This window comes from Rattus norvegicus, chromosome 10, assembly GCF_021556685.1.
Source record: "Rattus norvegicus strain SHRSP/BbbUtx chromosome 10, alternate assembly SHRSP_T2T, whole genome shotgun sequence".
In the NCBI taxonomy this organism is placed as follows: Eukaryota; Metazoa; Chordata; class Mammalia; order Rodentia; family Muridae; genus Rattus; species Rattus norvegicus.
The window spans coordinates 77,681,690-77,704,630 of NC_141543.1; the positions used below are offsets into that span (position 1 = coordinate 77,681,690).

The 22,941-nt window shown below is 47.5% G+C and overlaps 1 protein-coding gene across 1 annotated transcript in view; it reads right to left on the minus strand.

The window, feature by feature from the left end:
- Positions 1 to 22,941, minus strand: part of Ypel2 (yippee-like 2) — a 57,568-nt gene that overhangs the window by 33,242 nt on the left and 1,385 nt on the right. Inside the window, 1 exon segment of the mRNA NM_001108286.2 lies at positions 3,082 to 3,395. Coding sequence (NP_001101756.2) covers positions 3,082 to 3,198 — 117 coding nt within the window. The 5' untranslated portion in view covers positions 3,199 to 3,395.

Consider the following 22,941-nt stretch of genomic DNA (forward strand, 5'->3'; position numbering starts at 1 on the left):
AGTAACAAGCCATGTGTGAACTGGAAAGAAAGCCTTGAGACACTGAGTCTGCCAAGTTTCCAAATCTGGGGTTTTTCGGCCCCAGATGTGTGAGAGGTAAAACTTGCTTGGTCGGGAGCCACTCTGTTGACAGTCCAGTGACTCCAGCACCCGTAGACACACTCCGGACACAGACGATACCATTTTGCTCATTTTGTAAGAGACTGAGACTCGGGGGTTGGACAGCTGGCTGCTGGCAACTTAGCTCCCGGGTGTGCAAAGTGAGCTGGGCAGGGAGGAAGCCCAGCACAGAGCTTTGCACCACCAGAATCAACACACTCAACTGTTTAAAACTTTGCAATGCTGCATGTCCCCGGTGACCCAGCCATGCCGATGGAAGGGAGGCTGAAGTCTCCTGTTCATCCTAGACACACACTTCTCTGGGCCTCTGCGTGTCTTTCTCTACCACGAAGGCAGGCTCGCTTCTTATTTTTTTGCCCCCCAAACAAACATCCAGCTCTCTGACTAAAGTCCCTATTCCGAATACAAAGCCTCGTTAATTTCACTGGGGTTCCCGCCCCAACTATCTGCTGCCCTGCTCTCAACTCCTACTGGGCAGACTCTGAAACCACACAGGAGATTAAGTCAAGAGGGGAACAGGAGAGACATTCTCTCCTTGAACTTTCCTAAATGGAGGGGGGTGGGCACGAAAAGAAAGGCCCATTTTTCCAAGGAGGGGGCCGAGGCAATGATCTTTCCATTAAGCGGACGTGCATAAGAATGTATAGATTATTTAATGCCGGGGCGGCTGTGGAGCGGAATAAAGGAATCTTTGTGCAATGCCAAGCACAGTTCCCTCACTCTTTCCCCAGTCAGGCAGTTCACCCAGCTCTTTAAATCATCCAGTGCTAATGCACCCCATCTGTGCACCGGCCGTAGCCAATGAAATCAAAGCCTATGCTGACTTTGGCTTAGACTGGTGAGCCTTCCTGCCTCAGAACGGGTAAGGAGGACGGGAGGCAACGCAGCCTTTTCTGCTTCTTCCTCGTTTTCTCCCAAGGATCAAGCGTCATCTGTCCATTTATTTGATCACTTACTGAGCTTCTGCCATGGGCCAAATTCTGATCAGTCAAATAGAACCCACAGAAGGACACGGAGGCTCATGGGGAAAACTGTTCTTGGCAGAGGTGTGAGATACCGGTTACCAGCGTGCTCATGGAACGATGCTAGTGTCTCATGGTTAAAACAAAGCAAGGCCCTGCACATCTCTCCTAAATACAACAGATGAGACCACTGCCATTTCTACATGTCCAACTTCCACCCATCTTCTCAAGCCCAGCTCAGGGAAAGACCTTGTCAAGAAATCCCGACTGAACACCAGCAGACAATTAGCACTTTTCTTAGCCTCCATGTTGAGAGTCTCAGCTTCCCGCTGGTATAGCATATGACTCTGCACTCAGAGTCACACGGGTTAGTGGGTAATAGTTTTCAGTACATAAAAGATGCAAAAGTGTACTTTACTGGAGCCTTGACTTCTTACACCACGGAACACTTCTTCCTTGTGTTAAAATGGTGCCTTAGATTCCTCCCTAGATAGAAACACTTATTTTGGAAATGTCTACAAAAAAAGGCTGTGTGGAAGGGGAGACAGAGCCAACTTAAATACAAGTTTGTGGGCTCACGGTCCATGCCAGGAGACTGGCTAGTTCTCCCACTGACAAGGCCTTCCATATCCAACTTTCCGGCCAATGGTTTACCTCAAAACTTAAAGGAAATCTGCAAAAAGATGAATTATATGATATATATGGAAAGTAAAGGCTGGCTTAAGAGTAAATAACTAAGTTTGGGAATGCGGAAGAGAGTAGGAAAAGGTAAGGTTCAGCCAGGACCCTGGGGGGCTCTAGGTGCTTGTAGGTTAGTAAGAACCGTGGGAGACAACTACAACAAGAGGTCTGTTCCAGGCCTCAGGTTAGAATCTGTGACCACGGACTTGGTTGTCTGGGCAGCCTGCATGTGCCAGTCACGTCAGCCTGCTGAAGGGGAATGCTGGCTGTCACTCATCTGGAGCCGAGACTACCAAACCTAGGGAAGAGAAAGCAGGGTACCTTTGCCTGCAGTTCTTGTAAACAGTTTGAGATTGCTAATATTTTTTTAAAGTCTGGGTCTGCATAAGTATCTGTTTGTCCTCTAATTGTATGAAGGCTAACTTCTCAGGAAAGATGCTATTAAGGGGGAAATTCTCCCACGATCTTTTCCTCTTTGTCATCTGGCCCTAGTAAAACCTGTTTCTCCGCCCCTGGGAATCTAGGGCCAGCAGGGAGATAGCTCCCTTGAGAATGCTGCCCAAAGTATTGGGTTCCTGAATTACACAATCGAGATGCTGGGTTTATTATTTATTGGTAACCCCCAGCCTCAACTTCAGAAGCGGCTATCAAGGCACCTCTAGGAAACCAGGTTTCTCGGTTCTTAAAATGATCACATTAGCTCATGATCAAAGGTCACCATGTTTTACTTCATGTATAAAGGTCCCAACAGGCCAGGGTCTCAGCTTATTCAACAGGGTCCTTTTGTCCACCCCCCACAAAAAAATTCCATAACGCTACAGCCTCACAACTTCCCTGGGGCTTACAGGAGCTCTCCCACCTCAGCTAATGAGGCTGCTCCAGTGGGGCTGGAGTGGGGCTCTGTGGTCAAGTTCTTGCCAAACATACAGAAGCCTGGATGGATGCAAAACCAAACACCACCCTCCACAAGACCCTCTCTTCCTCACCTCTCTTGAGAATTCACGTCCATGTAGAAACCATTTTTTTTAAACCTACCAAGCTAAACCAAGTAAACAAACATAAGATTCTAAAACCTTTCCTGCCTTGTTGGGCCTGTGAGCTGCCAGGCCTCAAAGCCTCTCTGACACGGTTGACACCTAACTTCCAAAATAACATGCAGAACAAACCACTCTGTTCCCACAAATCAGAATTAACTCTCAGTTGAGTAGACAACAGCCTGTGGGTCAGCCCTGCTTATGTAAAAGTCAGCATGCAAATATCCCAGACTCTATGAGAAAGCTTGCAAGTTGTGACCCCAGGAACAGCGGCAGGCAGGTACCTTGGAAATGAGTTCGTCGTGATTGGCCAAGTGAGCTCGGCAGTGAATGCAGCTGTAGGTCCTGTGGCAGGAGGGTAGGTATGCCTGAAAGGTCTTGGATCTTGTCATCTTCACCATTGGCGCTGCTGAGCGTGGGGCGAACTCCGGGGCAGCCCACGAGGCACTCCCACAGGAAGGGTCGCACGGGAAACACCGAAAGACACAGGTAAAGGCCGTGGTTTGGCAGGGGGTGGGTGTGCGGCAGGTTCCACACACTGGTGATGTCTTCAGAAGAAGGACTCTCTAGTAGAGGTCTAGAGCTGGTTCTCAGCAGCCTGCAGCAAAGGGTAAGCAGCCATCAGCACATAGAACAAAGCTCCCTACAAATAAGCACAAGTGCCACCCTGGGAGGGGACAACAGACACTGGCACATAAACCACCACCTTCTGTATCCCCTCTCGCTGTGTCCACTCTAGCCTGGCTGCTTCGAAGAGATCACTGGAGGCTCAGTATTAGCACAGCACTTGCAAGAATGACACAGGCGCCCAGCAAACTGGCATTGTCACCATCCCTGGTCAAAGACCAGGACTGAAGATGAGCTCTGGGCAGACCCCGGGGAAAAGTCACCGTAGCTATCCACCACATCCAACCATCCTGTTTGTGTTTCCAGATGCCAGGAGGGTACCAGCAATCGCAGCCACAACCAGCAGAGGAGCAAACCACACAAAGGCCCCTGACAAAGTGTGGGATACGAAAGACCAACTGCTCAGTTAATAAAACCCCTGACGAGAGTGGCCAGCTTGTTTGGGAAGCGATTCCCTTTGTGACAAGATGGCCAGGGTGTGTGTGTATGTTTGTGTATTTTAAAAAGTAGATCAGTTAAATCAGACATAGGCTCACAGTGAAACCATATGAATGAATGACTCCGCTCACCTGAGGCTCTGGCAACCTGTCTACTCCCTGGACTTCTAACGGGGGAGGCAGAAGTTCCCACTTGCCTACCTTCCCAGGAGAGCCTCGAGTGTTAATTAACACCTGCATCATGCTTTGAAGATTAAATTATTTAGAGAAGTGGGGAAAGACAAATAAAATAAGCTCTTCCTTGCCGGACTGTCTGGGATCCATCTGGACCTGCAAATTATAATGTTCTTTTTCCTCTAAAACCACTAGAAGCACGTCTTCCACGGGAGGCTGCATATCCTCTCCCCACTAATCTGCCTTTCACTCTTCCCACACCAGCCACTTGGGCTCTCTACCTTTCGGAGTAGATAATACCACTGCCCAGCACGGCAGAAGAGACGAGAGTGGCTACTATCCCTTAGACATCTCTCTGCAGCATCCTTGAGCCAAGTGGGCTCCGTGTGTAACATGTGACTTGTCTGATTTCTAAAGGGATTCAGATTCAAACCCACAGGGGCCAGGGCTGTCTTCCCTGCTCGGTCTCCCACCTGTTCAAGATGAGGAATTGGGTTACACCAACGCAGAAATGCTGGCAGGAGGCAGAGGTGGGAAATGATACCGTGCACTGTGCCTCCGAGTTAGGCTCAGCCAAACAGCAGATACAGATGCCTTGGCTCTGGAGCTGGCCTGTGGTGACCAAAGGCTGAATGGTGAAAGAGCTAAGTCACTATTTTCCCAGCCCTTCCACTTGGTTTCCCGACACGTGCTCAATATTTCCAACGCCCCAATTCTGCTGTGAAGTTAGCAAGGACAGAAGTTCCAGAAGGGAAGTAGAGACTGGGAAGCGGCAACCAGCCCCAGTTCATGCTAAATGCTGCTGTTCTGTTTGTTAGCAGGTGGGAGTTCTTTTTGTTTGGACAGGGTTGTGTGTGTTTGCTCTCTTCACACCCCAGGCAGACCTGGAACTTCTTGCCCCGGCTCCCTAGAGGTGGGATTGGAAGCGCGCAGCACCATGCCCAGCTGTCTAAGCCAGATGCTTCAAGTCCACAGCCGTGGCTGCCCAGTGGTGAGCAGCACTGAACCCAGAGGTCTTACACAAACCCCAGCGAGAAAGGCGAGCGATGGCTCTGGCAGCCTTTCTGCTTTAGAGAGGCCATGGAGTGTGTTTTCTTAAGCACGCAGACAGCTTCTCAGTTATGCATTCCCTGGAGTAGAATTCTTTCTTTTCTCACTGTTCCTCTGTAGGAAGCCTAAAAAAAGTACACAGGCAGAGGTTCCTGGTTATGCCCTGAATCCACAAACACTGAATTCATAGCCCTGTCTACAGAACAAGGATCTGCAGCATCTTAAGTGTTGAACAGGTCACAAACATGGACCTGCGTATTGTGCCTCACCAAGACTGAGCTACCGTTTAAGTAATGGCCCAGGCTGCAAGGTGCTGAAAACCCTGGAAAGACTGGGCTGTGGGTAGGTGTGGTTTTGAGATAGGGTCTCTCTGTGTGAATTTGGCTGGCCTCCGACTTGCCAGTTACACCAGGCTGGCCTTGAACTTAGAGATAGAAAAGGAGCTTGGATAAGAGGTGTGCCACGCCCTGCATTAGTCCTCGGTAGCATTTCGCAAGCATCCTAAAAAAGGGACTTCTTTGGGGAAGGGATGCTAGCAGGTGGGAGATATTAGAACTAGTGCCAGGTTCAAAGTGATCTTCTAGGAAGACCTAGAAGGAAGGCAAGAGTGGTAGTGAGAGCAGGCGGGAGACAGCAGCAGTTAAGAGCATGCACTGCTGGTAGAGTCAGCTTCCAGCATCCACGGCAGATGGCTCGCAGCAGCCTGCAGTTCCAGCTCCGGGAGGATGAGATGCCTCTGACCTCAGAGCCGTGCTTGCACACACATGCGCATGCGCCTCCTCTCAAAATAAAACACCTTGCAAGAACATCAAGGCAGTGGCAAGAGACATTCTGTATCTAATAAGAAACCACAGGCCAAGTAGAAAACAAGGATCAATACCAGACCCAAGGAAGAGGGGGATCACCTAATCACCCAGTGTCCCTCCCATCTGTAGCAGTCAGGGTTCCTGAGTAGCAGAACTGGCAGGGGTTTGGAGGGGCTGAAAGGCTTTGGTCTGTCTAGCTCCACATTGGCAAGCTACCCACAGAAAGTCCAAGAATCCAGGAGACATCCAGAGGTGAATGTCTCGGCTGGTCTTCTGCATATGCCTGAATCCTGAGTCTCTTCCCTGAGCCAGGGAAGGTGAAGAAGGCATAAAGCAAAGCTTTACTTTCCCACATCCTTCCATGGGCTTTTCCAACGGCTGTGGGTCCAGATTAAAGCGGGTCTTCCCATTTCAAACTAAGAAACATCCCTAGCTGAGTGCTGGTGGCACATGCCTTTAATCCCAATGCTTGGGAGACTGGGAGGCCGGTGGGGCGTGGTGGTAACATGGGGATGGGGATAGGCTGGATCTCTGTGAGTTCAAGGGAGTTCTGGAATAGTCAAAGCTTCACAGAGAAATCCTGCCTGGAGGGAAAGGGAGGGCAAGGGAGGGAAGGGAGAAGAGGGGAGGGAAGAGAAGGAGATCCCTTACAGGTACACCTAGACGTTTGGGTTTTAACTCCAGATATAGTTGACAACCTAGAACAGCCATCACATCATTTAAGGGTGATTTAAGTCGCTGGACTTAATTCTCAATAAAGAGAATTATTGCATTGATTTTCCTGAAGAGAAAGGAATTACGGCACATTTTAATTTCTGAACTTTGGTCCCTGCTAATGGTACCACAGCACTCATGGACTCAAGAGTACAGCCTGTTGAGCATTTTGTGAAGTCCAATTGATTTCCAACAACAATCAAAAGCCTCAGGGCTTATGTACGATTTAAACAGCATGTTAAGTGAACTAATAACCCACAGTGGAAGTTAAAGGGAGACTTTCCTACCACCACCAGCTGGCTCACGCTGATCACCATGGAAAGAAAACGTGAAGTGTTATGATTAAAAACAAAGATCTCAGATATACCACCACCTCGAGAGCCAACGGCACGGGGGACACACGCTGAGTCTGGTAGCCCTTCCTGACTGACAGGCCATTCCCACGGGGAGTCACGGTAGCCACTGAAATTCAAAACTGTACCTCCCAGGTGTCACTGGGAAGACAGGCATGTACTCTTTCTTTAGTTAAGCCGTAAGGAACCCGAGAGGTGACCTGGAAGCCAGGCAGCACCACACAACAGCCTCAGAAACTGGCCAGTGGAGAAAAGTACCACAGGAAAGAGGGCTGTCCCTAACATGTGCCTGTGCGTTGTGAATCTCACAAAGGAGCTCTATTCCTCCATAGCTCGGTGAGTCCTAGCAAGTCCCTCAATCGCTGGCCCTCGCTTCCATCCAAGTATAAATGAGATGACCCAGTCAGTGTTCCTTTAGGGCTGGTACACACTCTGCAAACTCTAAGTATTTTCAGTGCTCAGTGGATGGTACGGCTTTGGATGGGACAACTGTTTGCGTGGTTCCAGCACACCATGCTCACACACTCGCACCTCTGTACTTCTGTAGCATTCCCCCCACCCCCACCCACTTCCAAGTCTGGTACAGCTTTCTCCTGTCTCTATGCCAAGCCCTCACTTGTCTACTCAGACCTAGCTAGGTGGCAATGCTGTAAAACTGGCATTTGAAAAGCTGAGGCAGGAAGATGCTGAGTTTGAGGACAGCCTGGGCCACATGGAAAGAAACATGGGGGAGGGGAAGGGGGGAGGTGGGCAGGTAAACGTGGATTCAGACTGGATTCTTCTCACTAGTTTTGTTAACAAACTGGGAAAAACACTTGAAAGGAGAACAATGCCTTCATCCTGAAGGAGATGAATCAAATGAAAAAGAGCGGAAAATGAAAAAATGAAAAAGAGTCAACAGCCCTGACTAGCTACAATCTTACCAACAAGGAAAGAGATAGGAGTTAGCATTCCTATTCCCCTAAGACCAAAGGTACCAGCGTCCCCTTGGCCCTGGCTGATTCATGGTGGTTAGGAGGTTACAGAGTTCCAGATCAGCCAGGACTACATAGTGAGACCCTGTCTCAAACAACAACAACAACAACACAAAACAGAAAACCCACTGTCATGAGTTGAGTGTGACGGAGCAGGCCTACGATTGACTCCAACACTCCAGGGAGACTGCTCCAAGTTTGAGCAAGGCTGGTCTATATTTCAAGTTCCAGGCCAGGAAGGGCCACGCAATGAAACCTTGCCTCGATTCCAAAACTCAAAACAAAAGAAAAAAAAAAGGCAACAGGAAAAAGAAATCAGTTACTTTACAGATGTCTTTTTTAAAAAGATTAATTTATTTATTTTATGTATGCAAGTACACTGTTACTGTCTTCAGACACACCAGAAAGAGGGCATCAGATCCCATTACAGATGGTTGTGAGCCACCATCTGGTTGCTGGGAATTGAACTGAGAACCTTTTGGAAGAACAGTCAGTGCTCTTAACCACTGAGCCAGCTCTCCAGCTCCCAGACACCGGTTTTATAGCTCTGGACCACAGAAAACTTCAAATCCATGTGGTAAGTAACACAGCCCAGCTTGGACAGCAAGGAACCATGGTCCTTCAGAAACAAAGCCAACCATTCCTCTCAGCCCTTTCTTCTGGGGAGGTATCTGTCACATGACAATCCTTCGTGATCCCTAGGACTCCTCTCTGTAAAGTGTGCTGCAGTTGTTGTGTTTTTGTGTGGGGATTCAAGTTTAACTGTGTATGAGTGTGTTGCCAGCATTTGTCTATGCAGGGCCCTCGAGGCCAGATGAAGATGTAGGAGCCCCTAGAACAGGAGTTAAAGCTGGTTGTAAGTCACCGTGTTGGTGCTGGGAATTAAGTCTGGGTCTTCTGAAAAGGCAAGTGCTCTTCCCCACTGCGCCATTTCTCCAGCCCCTCTTTTTTTTTTTTTTTTTTTTTGGTTCTTTTTTTCGGAGCTGGGGACCGAACCCAGGGCCTTGCGCTTCCTAGGCAAACGCTCTACCACTGAGCTAAATCCCCAACCCCTAATTCCACGTTTTAATGGTTAAAACCCTACAGTGAAGCATCTTCCTTGCACCAACCTTCATTTTCTTAAGGCCCTCAATTCAGCAAGGTCACAGGACACACCAGTCCTAGAAAGTCCATTCAGAAGTGGCTGCTGAATGGTGCCTTTGCGACATCCATTAGAAGAGTTAATGTGCCCGTGGCTCTTCGGGAGCAATTTACCTGGGGAGGCTCACATCTGCTAGCACATCTGTGTGGAAAAACAAACGGTTCCCTTGAACATCCTCCAACTTACACGCCATTTACTAGGTACTGGACAGAAGCAGGTGTGGCTGGCTAGCAAGAGACCAGATGTCACATGCTGTGTCTACAGCTGCAATAGAAAAGAGTAGGAAGACCTCGAGTGTCTGAAGACACTAAGGCCACTTGGCCGGGGTTCAGCGGCTTCCCTTTCTTTTTTCTTACACAGTGCCCAGCTCCGAATAGGAATTAAGGTAACAGGGGCTGGAGAGATGGCTCAGAGGTTAAGAGCACTGTCTGCTCTTCCAGAGGTCCTGAGTTCAATTCCCAGCAACCACATGGTGGCTCACAACCATCTATAATCAGGTCTGGTGCCCTCTTCTGGCCTGCAAGCATACATGCAGGCAGAAAGTTGTATGATGTATACATAATAAATAAATAAATGTTTAAAAAAAAAAGGAATTAAGGTTAACTTAACAAAATATGTACACAGGACCAGGTACGGTAGTCCCTTTAACCACAACACCATGGGAGGCAGAGGCAGGAAGATTTGAGTTCCAAAACAGCTTGGCCTACATAGTTAAGATCGTATCTCAATAACAAAGGAAAATAGGTATATACTAACATCAAGATTTAAGATATAAGGTAGATTATAAAAGATTTAAGATATAAGGTAGATTATAAAATCAGGATCAAGTAGTAAAATTAAGAGAAAAGGTTCTATCAAATGTGAATCTAGAATCAAATATGAAAATATGTGCAGACCATGAAAGCAGATGGGAGACTGAAAGGGAAGGGAGAGGTTTAGGTGTTTGTTTTGCTTTGTTCTTTTCAACAACAGGTTTTCTCTAGGTGGCCCTGGCCGTCCTAGAACTCTCTGTAGACCAGGCTGGCCTTGAACCTGGAGGTTTACCTGCCTCCTCCTCTCCAAGTGCTGGGATTAAAAGTGTGCTAGAGAAAGGAAGGGGGGAATTAGGGTGATGGGGGCAGAACATACATGTTATCTCATGCAGAATCTAGAGTTTAAATATATTTTAAAAAGCAAGTGCCAGGCTAGAGAGATGGCTCGGCAGTTTTAAGAGCTTTGAGAGCTCTTACAGAGGACGTGGGCTTAATCCCGGCAGCCATGATAGCTCACAACATCTCTAACTCCTGTTTCAGATTATCTTATTAATGCCTTCTAACTTCTGGTTAACATCAGCACTTATGCATAAGGCGTATATGCAGGCAAAACACTCATACACATAAAATATCTTTTCAAAATTACAAAATTAGGGCTGTGTGGTAGTTTGAATAATTACAGCTCCCATAGGCTTATATTGGAAAGCTTAGTCATCAGGGAGTGACTTTGTTTGAGAAGGATTAGGAGGTGTGGCCTTGTTAGAGGAAGCATGTCACTAGGGGCGGGGTTTCAAAAGCCCAGGACACGCCCAGTGTTCTGCTCTCTGCTTGTGGCTGTACCTCTCACTGTTCTCCAGCACCAGGCCTGACTGCCACCAAGCTCCCCACCATGATCATAATGGAATAACACCAAGCAAGCCCCCAATTAAATGCTTTCTTTCATAAGAGTTGCTTTAGTCACTGTCTCTTCACAGCCACAGAACAGTGACTAAGACAGGCTGGACAAATGACTAAGAGCCCCGAGGCTCCTCCAGAGGACCTAACTTTCCAGAACCTGTGTGAGAAGGATCTCAATTGCCTAACTCCAGTCCCAGGGAATCCAACAACTTCTTCTGGCCTCCATGGCACCCACACACGTGGCTAACACTTGGTGTACACACACACACACACACACACACACACACACACACACACACACACACACATTAAAGGAGGTCAAGCCCAGGTTGAAACAAATGCTCTTAAAATTACTACTCAAATGCAACTTTGGTTTTCAACCCCTCATGACCAAATGGACCACCTGCCCTGCAAGGTTTATGGAAGCGTCCTGGAATGGAGTACGCAGATTTTTGAGAACTCCCTGTGAGGACAGTAAGTCAGTGGGAAACCTAATGTACAAAACCCCAAGGTAAACCAGGCATTGTGACTCATACCTGTAGTCCTGACATTCAGAGACTTAGGCAAGAAGAGGACTGCTATAGTTCAAGGCTGGCCTAACCTACTTAGTGAGTCCTAGGCCACGCCCCCGCCCCTCCCACCCCCGGCTACAGTGAGACCCTATCTCAGTATCAAAATCTTCCAAGACTACCAGAAGAGCTCATATCATGTGATCATCTCAAAAATTATTCCTTGGAGCATCCCTCTGGGAAAACAGACATATGTTTGACAGGGGTAGGGGATAGGGGGTGGGGGTGGGGCAGAACACGGATTTCAGATGGTCTCCCTGGATCCTGTGATTAGTGCTGACTCAGGAAGAATGTCGAGCCACAGAAGTTTCTGGCAAGGCTTCATCATTATCATTAATCACAATCAAGACTGAGTCACAAAAACATGGGCCTCTCTCTACAAACAAGCAAGTGGCAAGCACTAAAATGTTACTTACTACTAACACTCTTCAGCCATGGTGTGGCATCAGTTCCTTCTCCCTATGCTTTTGGGACCCGAGTTGGGCATGGTGGCGCACGCCTATAATTGGAGCACTCAGGAGGACGGCTAGTTTAAGAACAGCCTAAACAACAAAGCAAGCCCCCAACAGCCTGAGCTACAGTCAGCAAGACCCCATACCTCAAATACAAAGCTTCCCAGGCCTCGCTTCCTCCCTGTGTGGATGTGTGTGCATCCATGGATGTGTGTTTGCTTGTGCCTGCTCACTACAGCACCTGTGCGGCCATTGTGACTCGAGCTCAGTTCACCAGGCTTGCACAGCAAGTGCCTTTAACCCGTGTCAGTCACCTCGCTAGTCCTTGTAGGTGCTCAGGTCTGTCTACATGTATTAAGTGTCTATATGTATTTGTGTTTTTATGTGCAGAAGAGTGACTGGTGCTTCTAGAGATCAATGGGTCCTGGATCCCCTAGAATTGGAGCTATAGATGGCTGTGAACAACCAGGTACTGGGGATTAAACCCAAGTCCTCTACAAGAGCACAAAGTGCTCTTATCTGCTAAGCCTCTATCTCTTCAGCCCCCATAGGCAGCTTTATTAAAGAGCCATCGTTACCTCGTCTCCAATTTCAGCTTCACTCCAGTTCTCTTTCTCTCCAACCCTTTGTGATGCTGGGAACTGAACCAAGAGCCTTGCACATGATAGTTCTGTCCTGCAGGCCTCAACCCCACTTCTCCTTCAAGACCCCACTGACCAAGCAGGTAGCTCCTTTCTCTCCCATTTTATAGCTCAGGGCCTCTGAGCAGTCGACTCTAGTTTCAGGATTTTGTTTGGTGTGGTTAATTAGCTAGATTTTTTTTTTTTTATATAACACAGAGGACCAAACCCGGGGCCCGACATGCCTGGCGAGCACTCCACTACTGAGCTACACTCCTCCTGTCCCCCAAGGCCTGGCTGTGCTTAACCATGGCAATCCTCACGGGTGGCACTGCACAAGCCCCATGCTTTCAACAGACTACTGTCCTTGCTTCCGGACTCCCTGACTCAGCTCTTTCTCCAGCCCATTCTAGAATTCTATTTCTAAAACACAATCTGACCACATCTCTCGCTCATGTTTCAAAACCTGTACCAGTTTCCTACCAGACTACAGGGCACAGTCCAAACCACTCTGGCAGTACCAAGAGCCCGAGACAACCCTATATATTTTCATTGCCTCCCAGCTTCACCCCAAACCTGCCTGACAGACGAAGTTACTTACTACTCTGCTCCAAGTTATTTCGCTTACCTGCCATATTTTTAATCTACCCCTGTGCCCCATAAATGCCCGCCCGCCCATCCCTTAATACCCAGCACAAATGAAGCCCTAAGCAGAGCTGGCGGCCCCTCACCCCAGCACACAAAGAACATCTTTCTCTGTGTTAGAACATATCCTGAGGAAGACAAGGCACTACCTGAAAAGGTCCAGTTTCCTGGCCCGTCCTCTATATCCCGGACTCAGCGTTCAGCACTCAGCATGCTGGGGAACGTGGAAGATGACGGACTCTCCACGAATCACACTGGTAGTCCCAAACCTTATTCTTGTGCTGTGCTGCTTTCCTGTGCACTCTCGCGCTCGAGCTCGCTCTCTCTCTCTCTCTCTCTCTCTCTCTCTCTCACATACACACATACACACATACACACACACACACACACACATTCAAGCCCCAAAACCTAATTCTGGGCATTATGACATTAATGGGACTCACCGTTAACTCTTGGCAATTGACTCATGAGGGGCCAAGTCACCAGGACTGGTAGGTGATGTGAGACGCAGCACTACATCAGAGCCAAGACGAACCACACTGTGGGAACCGCTGCGGTTTTTTTACCTGGCTGCTGTGAAACCTGTTCTGCCTCCCCAAGCCTTCAGTCTCCACTGTATCCAAGGAAGGCTTCCCACAAGACCCTGCCCAGGCTGTAAGTGCCCTCTGGGCCCTAGAGAAGCTCACAGACTTCCAACCTAGGCATCTTCTCTGAGGATACCCTAGCAAAACCCACAAGACAAGCATCGGTCAGGCCAGGTGTAGGACCCCTCGACTTTGTTTCTACTGAACACAGCAGAGGCCCAATCAATCCACCTTTTTTTCCTCCAGGCCAATTCTGCCACCCTTCAGTACCAGCCTTTTATACTTGATCGTGCCCACAGATGACAACCCTGCATGGTTAAAACAAAACAAATAACATTCTTTCTGTGGTCTGTGAACCAGAGAGTTATTCCATTCTTCTGCCCTAGACAAGGCTATACTTTAACTGTAATGAAAAGATGGCCGCTTAGGAGCCATACAGACACACAGCCTCAGAGAAGAAGAGATTTGACTGAAGGAGTCTTGTCTAGAATCCCAGAACTCAGGAGGGGGAGGCAAGAAGCTTTCTATACACTTGAGGCTAGCTGAGGTATTAAATGAGTTCCAAGACAGCCTTGGTTCCATAAGAAGGCCCAGTATGACCAACGCACCCACTCCCTAAAGCAGAGTACCGCCCTTCCTTATGGCCCAGAACGCTCGCTTTGCCCTCAAGCTCCAGTCTGGAATGCACACACTCAAAACTATCAGCAGCTTTGTCTTCGTTTTCTTTTACTGAAGTGATTATTTGACCACATCTGTTCTCCCCAAACTGAACTACCTGCCGAATTAATGAATGCCTTTTGGACAATAGGCACTGCCATGACCTTGATTTCTCTCACCGATGGGTCTCTGGGGCACAGCTGGGGCCCCAATTAGCTACAAGCTATCTATCCCAGACCTGCCAATCAATGCTGCTGTTCGGCTGTCAGCATGCTTTCTCAGTTTTATCCCCAGTTCACAGAAATCCCACATTCTAGATCCAGCCCGTCTGTGGCTGAGCTCCCTGCCTTTCCACAACTGGAATCTGGGAATTGAACTTTTAAAATTTAAGAGTGAGAAAGGGAAGTGGCAGTTATTGAAAGGATGCCTGAGATACAATGTAGCGGCCAGCCCTTAAATGGATAGATCTGTATTCTAGGGTATGGGGGAGGAAAAAAGAGGGCAAGGGAAGGGGACGTGGGAGAGAAACGGAAGAGGCCTCTCTAAATGGGAATAGCAAATAGACCTTACGCAGAAATAAAACCCTTTCTCCTTTCAGGCCTGGTGCTTGGAGGGTAGATTTACATGCACTTTGCCAATTCAGCCTCTCTAGTTTAGAAGCTTCCACAGCTAGTTAATGGGTTGTCCCAAGAGCCGGACGTGGCGCTCAAACTTGGAAAGCTTAGTCAGGCTGGGTATGGGGTGTACGCCTGAAACCCTGGTGCTTGGAAGGCTGAGGCTGGGGAATAGAAGTTCAAGGCAGTCTGAGCAACACAGGGCTGACCTGAAACTGGAGATATAGCCACAAAGGTGACCTTGAATTCCTGAACTTTCTGCTTCTATCTCCCTCATACCGAGATAAATTCTTTGTACCCGGACAAACCAGAAGAGGTCTCTGGAAATGCTGATCCCTGATCCCTGTGGCCTCCAGACCTTAAACAATGGCAGGTCTTCAAGCTCTGCAGGAGGATAGGATGGCCAAGGCCATTCTAGGAGGCTTAGTAAGACACTGTCTCAACACAAAAACAAAATAGAGGGCTAGAGATGTAAACACAGAATCTAGATATAGGGTACAGGTCAGGGGCAGATGCTTGCCTGCCAAGCACCAAGCCTTGGGGGTTCAATATCTAGCACCACAAAAATATAAAAATTTATATACGTGCACAGATTACTGGCTTTGTTAGGGCACAGTATGTATGTGACCAAGACAATCACTTGTAGCTGAGGCTGCCCTGTTCAGAATCTAAACAATCCTTTAATCTCTTAAATGTTTGGATTGGAGCTAGGGACCACATACTGATACTATGCATTTGAGAATTCCCTCAAATTCTGATTCAATTTCTGAATGAGAATGTCAAATTCTTTTGAAACGCCAGCAGATTTACAACTTCAACGTTCAATTGCAGAAATACAAAGATAGCTATGGTTTAGAACACTGGCTGCCCATCCAGAGGACCCGGGTTCTACCCCTGCCATCTATAACTTCAGTGTCCCGGGACTCAGCATCCTCTTCTGACCTCTTCAGGCACCAGGCATACACATGGAGTGCAGACACATACGGACTTCAGATCCCAGGCTTTGGAGGAGTCAGTCTAGACCAAAGGAGACGGGGACTGGGTGAGGAAATGAGTTTCTCCACTCAGGTTTCTCCTGACGACATTTTAATCAGTGCCTATGAGCCAGTGTTGCAAGCTCTTCAACCATATTCGGTTCTGAGAAAGGAGTCACAGTTCAAGTCCATGAAACTGCCCCTTGCTGAAGCAATGATGTTCTTTCCCGTGTGTTGGGTGGTTCCTAAGCACCCCCACATCCTCCTTGTCGATACCCGCCGGCATGCACTGAGTTTAGTATGCTCCAATCCCACCTCCAAAACCCCGCCCTTCTTCACCCATCTCCCCCGTGGTTCAACTCTTTCTACCTCGTACCCTGGTCACTTACACATATGCCTTCATCACTGGCTGGACAATGTCCAAGGGGACAGGTCCATGTCTTATCTTCTTCTCCCAAAGGTCTTATTATCTGAGGAATGACTATTGCCCGTGGGAATAAAGGAACCGAGATTACATTTCAGCCCCAATTTAGAAGAAGTTCTACTTCTACTAGTCCAAGCTATTCTTTGTTGGCAGTCAAGGCTGATCCTAAACTCTAAGCCTCAGGTATTGTGTTCCGAAACAGGACTGGAGAAACCAAACCCTGCAAATCATTAGGAAGGTCAGTGTGTCTCCCAGGACTAAATTTCGACCAACCAAAACAAAATAAAGCCAATTTGAATAATAAAGTTCAGCCGCCATTCACCCGAAGGCCCTGTCTGAGCCCAGTGGAACCCATTTGCCATCCTCCCATCAACCCTTCCTTCCTCAGTGAGAAACACACAAGACCTCCAGGCCTGGAGTTTTCTTTTCTTTTTGTTTCTTGCTTGTTCATATGTTTGTTGTTTTGTTTTATGATTTGTTTTTGTTCTTTGTTTCTTGGTTTGTTTGTTTTTTTTTTTCTTTTTTTGGTCTCTGTCTCCTAAGTAGTGGGATTAAAGGCATGCACCACAGACCAGCCAGGCCTGCTTCTTTCTCAAATGTCCTTCTTGTTTGAACATACCCCATTCTCAAGGCCACAACCACAAGGCAGGGTTGCCTTGTAGCTGGGAGAACAGCCCTGTAGCAGAAATGCAGGCAGCAGCATTTGCACCACACTGGCAGAGACAACATAAAAAGGTTCATTCACCCATTTTGAAGGAAGCCTGTTTCCCTTAAGACCGGGACATTACAGGCCATTTAGGGATAGGTCAGAATGCATAGTTCTCTAAAACTGCAGAAAAAAAAGACCCTCTGACCTGAGAAGATATGACCTGTATTTTCCTCATCTCCTAGGCGACCACGAACTTGCCCATCTTCGTGCCTCCGCCTACAAAGTGCTGGGATGACAGATGTGCACTGCCATGCCTGCTTTATACAATGCTGACACTCAACTCAAGGCCACGCTTCTTAGCACATGCTAGGCAAAGTCACTCTTCCTGAGCTACATATCCTAACCCTGTGTGACACAGTTCAGGTGTCTCGAGCTCTGGACTTCCCACTCTGCTGGCTCCGCCTCCCTACCCACTGAGTTCTGCTTTGCCTAGTTAGAGCTGTGTGTCAAGCAAGTCCTTCTGCCCACTTAAGCCTTACATTTATGTTTCTTAAATAAAATTACCTAACTGGAGTCAGTTCCCAATCCAGCATATATCCAGTTTGTATCTAAAGTTACAAGTCATGCAGGTAAAAATATGCAAACAGCAAATACTATAAGGTTAACACTGGGGGGAAAATTAGGATGCAGGCCTCCGTGGAGTAAACCACAGTTTTGGCTCTGTATTTCCTGGCAACCATAGCAAAACGAGAAATATGAAATTTCCAACTGTCCAAAAGAAGAGAGGGGAAAAAGAGGCATACTAGTTCCTCTGAAGAGTCAAAGCTTTTCCTGACACTATGTCCTAAGGAATTCCTTCCTTGAACTTCTTAAAGGTGACATTATAGGACGTGGAAGAGAGTCCCCAACACTATAAATCCCAAGAAACCAGTTATCTAAGGCTCCTTTTTGTGCTGCCTTTCAGTGAAAGCGAAGGGCCCTGAGTAAAAGCGCTTCCAGTAACAGTGAGAGAAGAGAGCCTCAGTATGCAGCTTCCAGTCGGCCCAGCTTGATTAATCAAGCCTAAGTCAAGAGTGACCACAACAGGTGAGACTGCATTTTGTTGTTTTTGAGACAGGGTTTGTAGCCCTGGCTGTCCTGGAATTCACTCTAGACCAGGCTAGCCTCAAACTCAGATCCACCTGCCTCGGCCTCCCACCAACCAGCTAGCAGTATGTCTTTTCTAAAACTACCATAAATCTTACTTCTTCCACAGACACGAAGTCTTGGACACGAAGCTAATGTGAAGAGTGGTCAGTTGGAGCTAGTGAGCCCTAGGGTCAGTCAGAACTTCACAGAAAGATCCAATCTCAAAAACATTCAAAAGGAAAAAAAAGAGTCGGATACAATTTCATGATCTCTCACTACCATTCCACCAGGTATAGTGGTGCCCGACTTTAATCGAAGCTCTCAGGAGGCAGAGGCAGAGGCAGAGGCAGGTGGATCTCTGCAAGGCCAGCCGCATCTACACATAGTAAGTTCCAGGCCAGTCAGTGCTACACAGTGAAACCCTGTGCATAAAACAAAATAAAATCCATTCCAGTTCTGACAAGCTATGGCAATACTTCATTTACTTAATATAAATTAAGACTTGGAGTTGCCCACCACTCACCGCCGAATCAATTGATTTGGAGATGGATTCCTGCCAGCTAGAAGTGAGAATCCACCTCATACTGGTAATGCTGTTATTAACAGAAGCACTGAGTGCTTCCTAGGTGCCGGGCTCTGGGCCTGGTTTCCCCTGCATTCTCGTTTAATCGTCCCATAAATCCCGAGTGATAGTTACTATTATTAGTCCCATTTTACAAATAAGGACCAAAGAGTTAGAGAACTGTAGGCTGCCCAAGGTCACAGAGCTAATTATCCAGTTATCATGACTCTGAAGCCAGGCCCCTCAGCTCCCCTGTAGGGCCTGCTGGTGTTAATGAAAAGTGTGGTTACTGATAGAAATGTTAATGCATGTCAGAAAAAAAGGAGGGGGGCCCAGAGTGAGGTCAGTGGAAGAGGCAAGGGATGTTTAGGAAGAGTAACTGTACTGAGGCTTTCGGAGACTGGCAGCCTATAACAGAATAAAGGAGTAAAAAGTAATGCTGCAAAGTGCAAACAAAACGTTGAAAATACTATCTTATCCCAAGAAAGAGAGAAAACATTTCTTTTCCTCAGAGTCTCTTAAATATATTGTCGTTTCACGCCTTTAATCCCAGCATTTGGGAGGCAGAGGCTGGTGGATCTTTGCTGAGTTGTAGACCAGGTACAGCTACAAAGAGAACAAAACCTGTCTCAAAAAGAAAAACAAACAAACAAAACAACAAAAAAACTTCCTGCTTGCTTTAGAGGAAGGCACGTGCCTCTTTTCATCATTTATGCTTTTAACCAACAGATATTTATCCAGCAGTCACTGAACACCAAGTATTGTCAGCATGGAGCAAGTCAAAATGAAATGAGCACTCGCCATACTCCGTTCCAATTAACAAGCAGATACGGTTTTGATGATGATGATGGGGACTGGAGATGTAGCTGTTGGTAGATTGCTTGTTTAGCATACATTGAAGCACAGAACTCAGCCTATAATTCCAGCATTAGGGAGACAGAGGCCTGGCATAATAAATTAAAGACCAGCCTGGGGGTCTCCTGGATCCCAAGACAAACAAGAAAGGGATGTGAAGAGGCTGTGTGGGCCAACAGGTGTAGGGAAAAGCTAGCTCTCATCTGCAAAAGGAAAGAAACAACAAAAGCGAAACCCATCAGGGTTAGAGACTGTGGCTCTTGTTACTCTTATAAAGGACCAGGGTTTGATCCCCAGCTCTCTCTCTCGACAGCACATGGTGGATATAACCATCCTAACTCCGGTTTCAGGGTCCCTTGAGGCTCTCTCCTAATCTGGGGCCGTAAATGATGCAGACAAAATAGGCATACAAATAAAATAAACCTTTAAAAAGGAAAAGCTGTAACCAGAAAAAGAAAGAAAGAGAGAAAGGAAGGAAGAAAGAAAGAAAGAAAGAAAGAAAGGAAGGAAGAAAAGAAAGAAAGAAAGAAAGAAAGAAAGAAAGAAAGAAAGAAAGGAAGGAAGGCAGGCAGGCTTAAATTGGGTGTGGTGACGGACATACCCCTGTAATCCTTGAGTCAGGTGGTAGAGGTCAGAGGGCCAGCCTGAGCTACAGAACAAGTCTGAAGGCAGCCTGTGAGCAAGTGAGATACTCTCTCAAAACCAGCATGACATGTTTCAGAAACGTCACAAGGCCCCAAGTAGCTGCAGCAGACTTGGAATGAGGTTGGGAAGGCAGGTGATAAGCTGAGGGGGCAGAGGGGGGCAGAGGGGGGCGCGGGGGAGAGAGCCTGGGGAGGGCACGGAGAAGCTGAATTAGACTGAAGCTATGAGGTAGAGCGCTCTATAGCTCACGGGAAATTCAGGCAGGTGCAATCTTTTACAGGCCCAAGTAGACAGCATCTTTTGTTATGCATATCACCAAAACTCCATCAGCCCTAACAAAATACCTTTAGCAGGCAGGCAGGCAGGCAGACAGGAGGGCACTGGCTGGCTCTCCATCTCTGTGGGCTGGAATTCAAAATGATGCTTTATATCTGTCAAGAGTACCCAATGGTTTGATTGCTGGACCAGGGAAAGGGTGAGATAATTTACAGAGAACAGATCCTTCCCAATCCCCTCCCCTCTGCTATTCCTAAGACCTGTTATCCCAGACCCCCCCATACCACCCCCCACTCTTCTGCAGCTTTCATTTTTCTATGTGCTCAAAACTGGATATTCAGAATGTGAGCAGTTAGACCAAATGGAGCGTTATTAAAGTTAATTTAAACAATCTCACACTGAATGTTCTCGTACAAGGCAGTCTTGCCAAGGACCACAGTAGAATCCGAATGTAGATATAATTAAGTGTCCCTTGTAAAAGCTAAGCTGCAGATTTAATTCAATGAAATCTCTTCCACCAACCAACCTGTCTGGACAAAACAGGAGGGGAAATTGAATGAACAGCTCCATTGGTGCGTTTATGTGTTATCTGTGGTTAGAGGCAGATATAAAATAAAAGCACCAGAAACTGGATGACTGACTACACACCTGCACACACCGTGCAATGGGAAAGAACCAGGTGACTAGGCCAAGAGATGTGGGAACCTGAGTCTCTTATTAACATCTGATGATAGACACGTCCCTGATTCCCCCAACCCCCAAATCAAAATAAAGTCACAGCCCTGCTACTCCCTGGGGCTACTCAGTCTGGAATACCAGCCAGACATTAAACAAAATCAATCCTTTCTTCTGCTGGCCAGTTGTTAATCCCCCAGGCACAATGACTGCCTCAAAACCATTAACATCATTATGACAATGAAAATTCACATAATCTGTGAACAGCACAGCAGCTCGGCGGCGGCAAGGCTCACATCTCCAGTCCCCACGCACTCAGAGACAACACCGAGCGAGGGAGTGCCGCAGCCTCAGAGGAGCTGGGGTGCAGCGGGGTGCAAGGGCCAGCCAGTCAGCCTCTTACTCTTGTCACCAAAGCTTTTGAGGAGCCCACTCTGCACCCCAGTTGGCCTGGAACTTCATTATTATGCAGAGAACTTGAGAGCTGACTGCCTGGGCTTCCTGAGTGGTGGGACCATGGGTGCACACCACCACGCCAGACCCCTTCAACTTTTCAAAGGGCGACTGGCTGGCAGCCGAGAGATCTGAAAGCCTGCGCCCAAGCCATCTACCTGACTCTGCATTTCACATCCATTCTCAATGTTCACTGCCATCAACTCCCAGTAATCAGCAGCCTGAATCAGCTAAGGGGCAACACCCCCCATTAGCACCCCTAAACAGATGTGTGGTGTCTTACACCTGGAATCTCTACCCCGTGGAGGCTGAGGCAGGAGGGCTGCAGTAAAGTTCAAAGCCAGCCTGGAGCTATGTAATGTGTTCCAGGTCAGTCTGGACTGTAGAGTATAAAATCCTGTCTCAAAATAAGACAGAGGGAAAATAAGCATCTCTGGAGTGATTAGCACACATGGCATGTGTATCTATGTAGATGCAAAATTCAAACACACAATTTCTTAGCCCCGCTGTATTTCTAAATACTACTCCGGCCATATTCATGCATATCCAGGCTAGAGGACCTCCGCCCTGAACCAATGTTTCTCAAACTGAAGGTCATGACCCATTCGGTTAGGAAATCAAATTAATGAGTCATGACCACCAGCTGATTGTTTTTCTAATGAAACAGGGGGAAAAAAACAAAACCCAAAGCACATTGCAGGTAATATGGTAGCAGTGACTGCCTCCTAGAACGTCTAGCAGCAGGTCAGCCAGCACACATCGCTATAAAGTACTCCTTACTGTGGATCCCTAGTTCTAAAGAATTGAAGGGTTTTCCTTTTGTTTTGTTTTTTTCTGCCTACCTAGCCCTGTCTAACCCTCCTTATACAGACCAGGCTGACCTCAAACTTGCAGTGATCAGCCCTTACACCTTACGGAGTGCTGGGGTTAGTTATAAACTACCATTTCTAGCTGGGAAATCTGCATTCTTTGTTTTTCTGAAACAGGATTTCTGTGTGGCTTTAGCTGTCTTGGAACTTGCTGTGTGGACCAGGCTGGTCTTGAACTCAGAGATCTGCCTGCCTCTGCCTTCCGGGTTACTGGGATTAAAGGAGTGTATTCTTATGTATGTTCCTCTCCATGTCCCACTCTGATCTCAAGTCCAGCAGAGAGGTCCAAGAAATGATGTCACTGAATTCTAAACTAAGGCAGAACCCAACTGAGGCAGGGCATGAGCCTAGGACCTCCACTTCATCTCATCTGGCCCTGTCAATGGGACAGATCACAGTGCCTAAGGGAAGTTTACCCAGCTCTCCCCAGGCTGGGCTTATTGTCAGTGTAAAGAACTCACAGCCACACATATCACAGCTCAGGACAAAAACGGGGGTGGGAGCACACGAACCAGTCACAGCGATACGTATTATGAAAATGTTCTAATAAAGACATTATTTTGTAAAC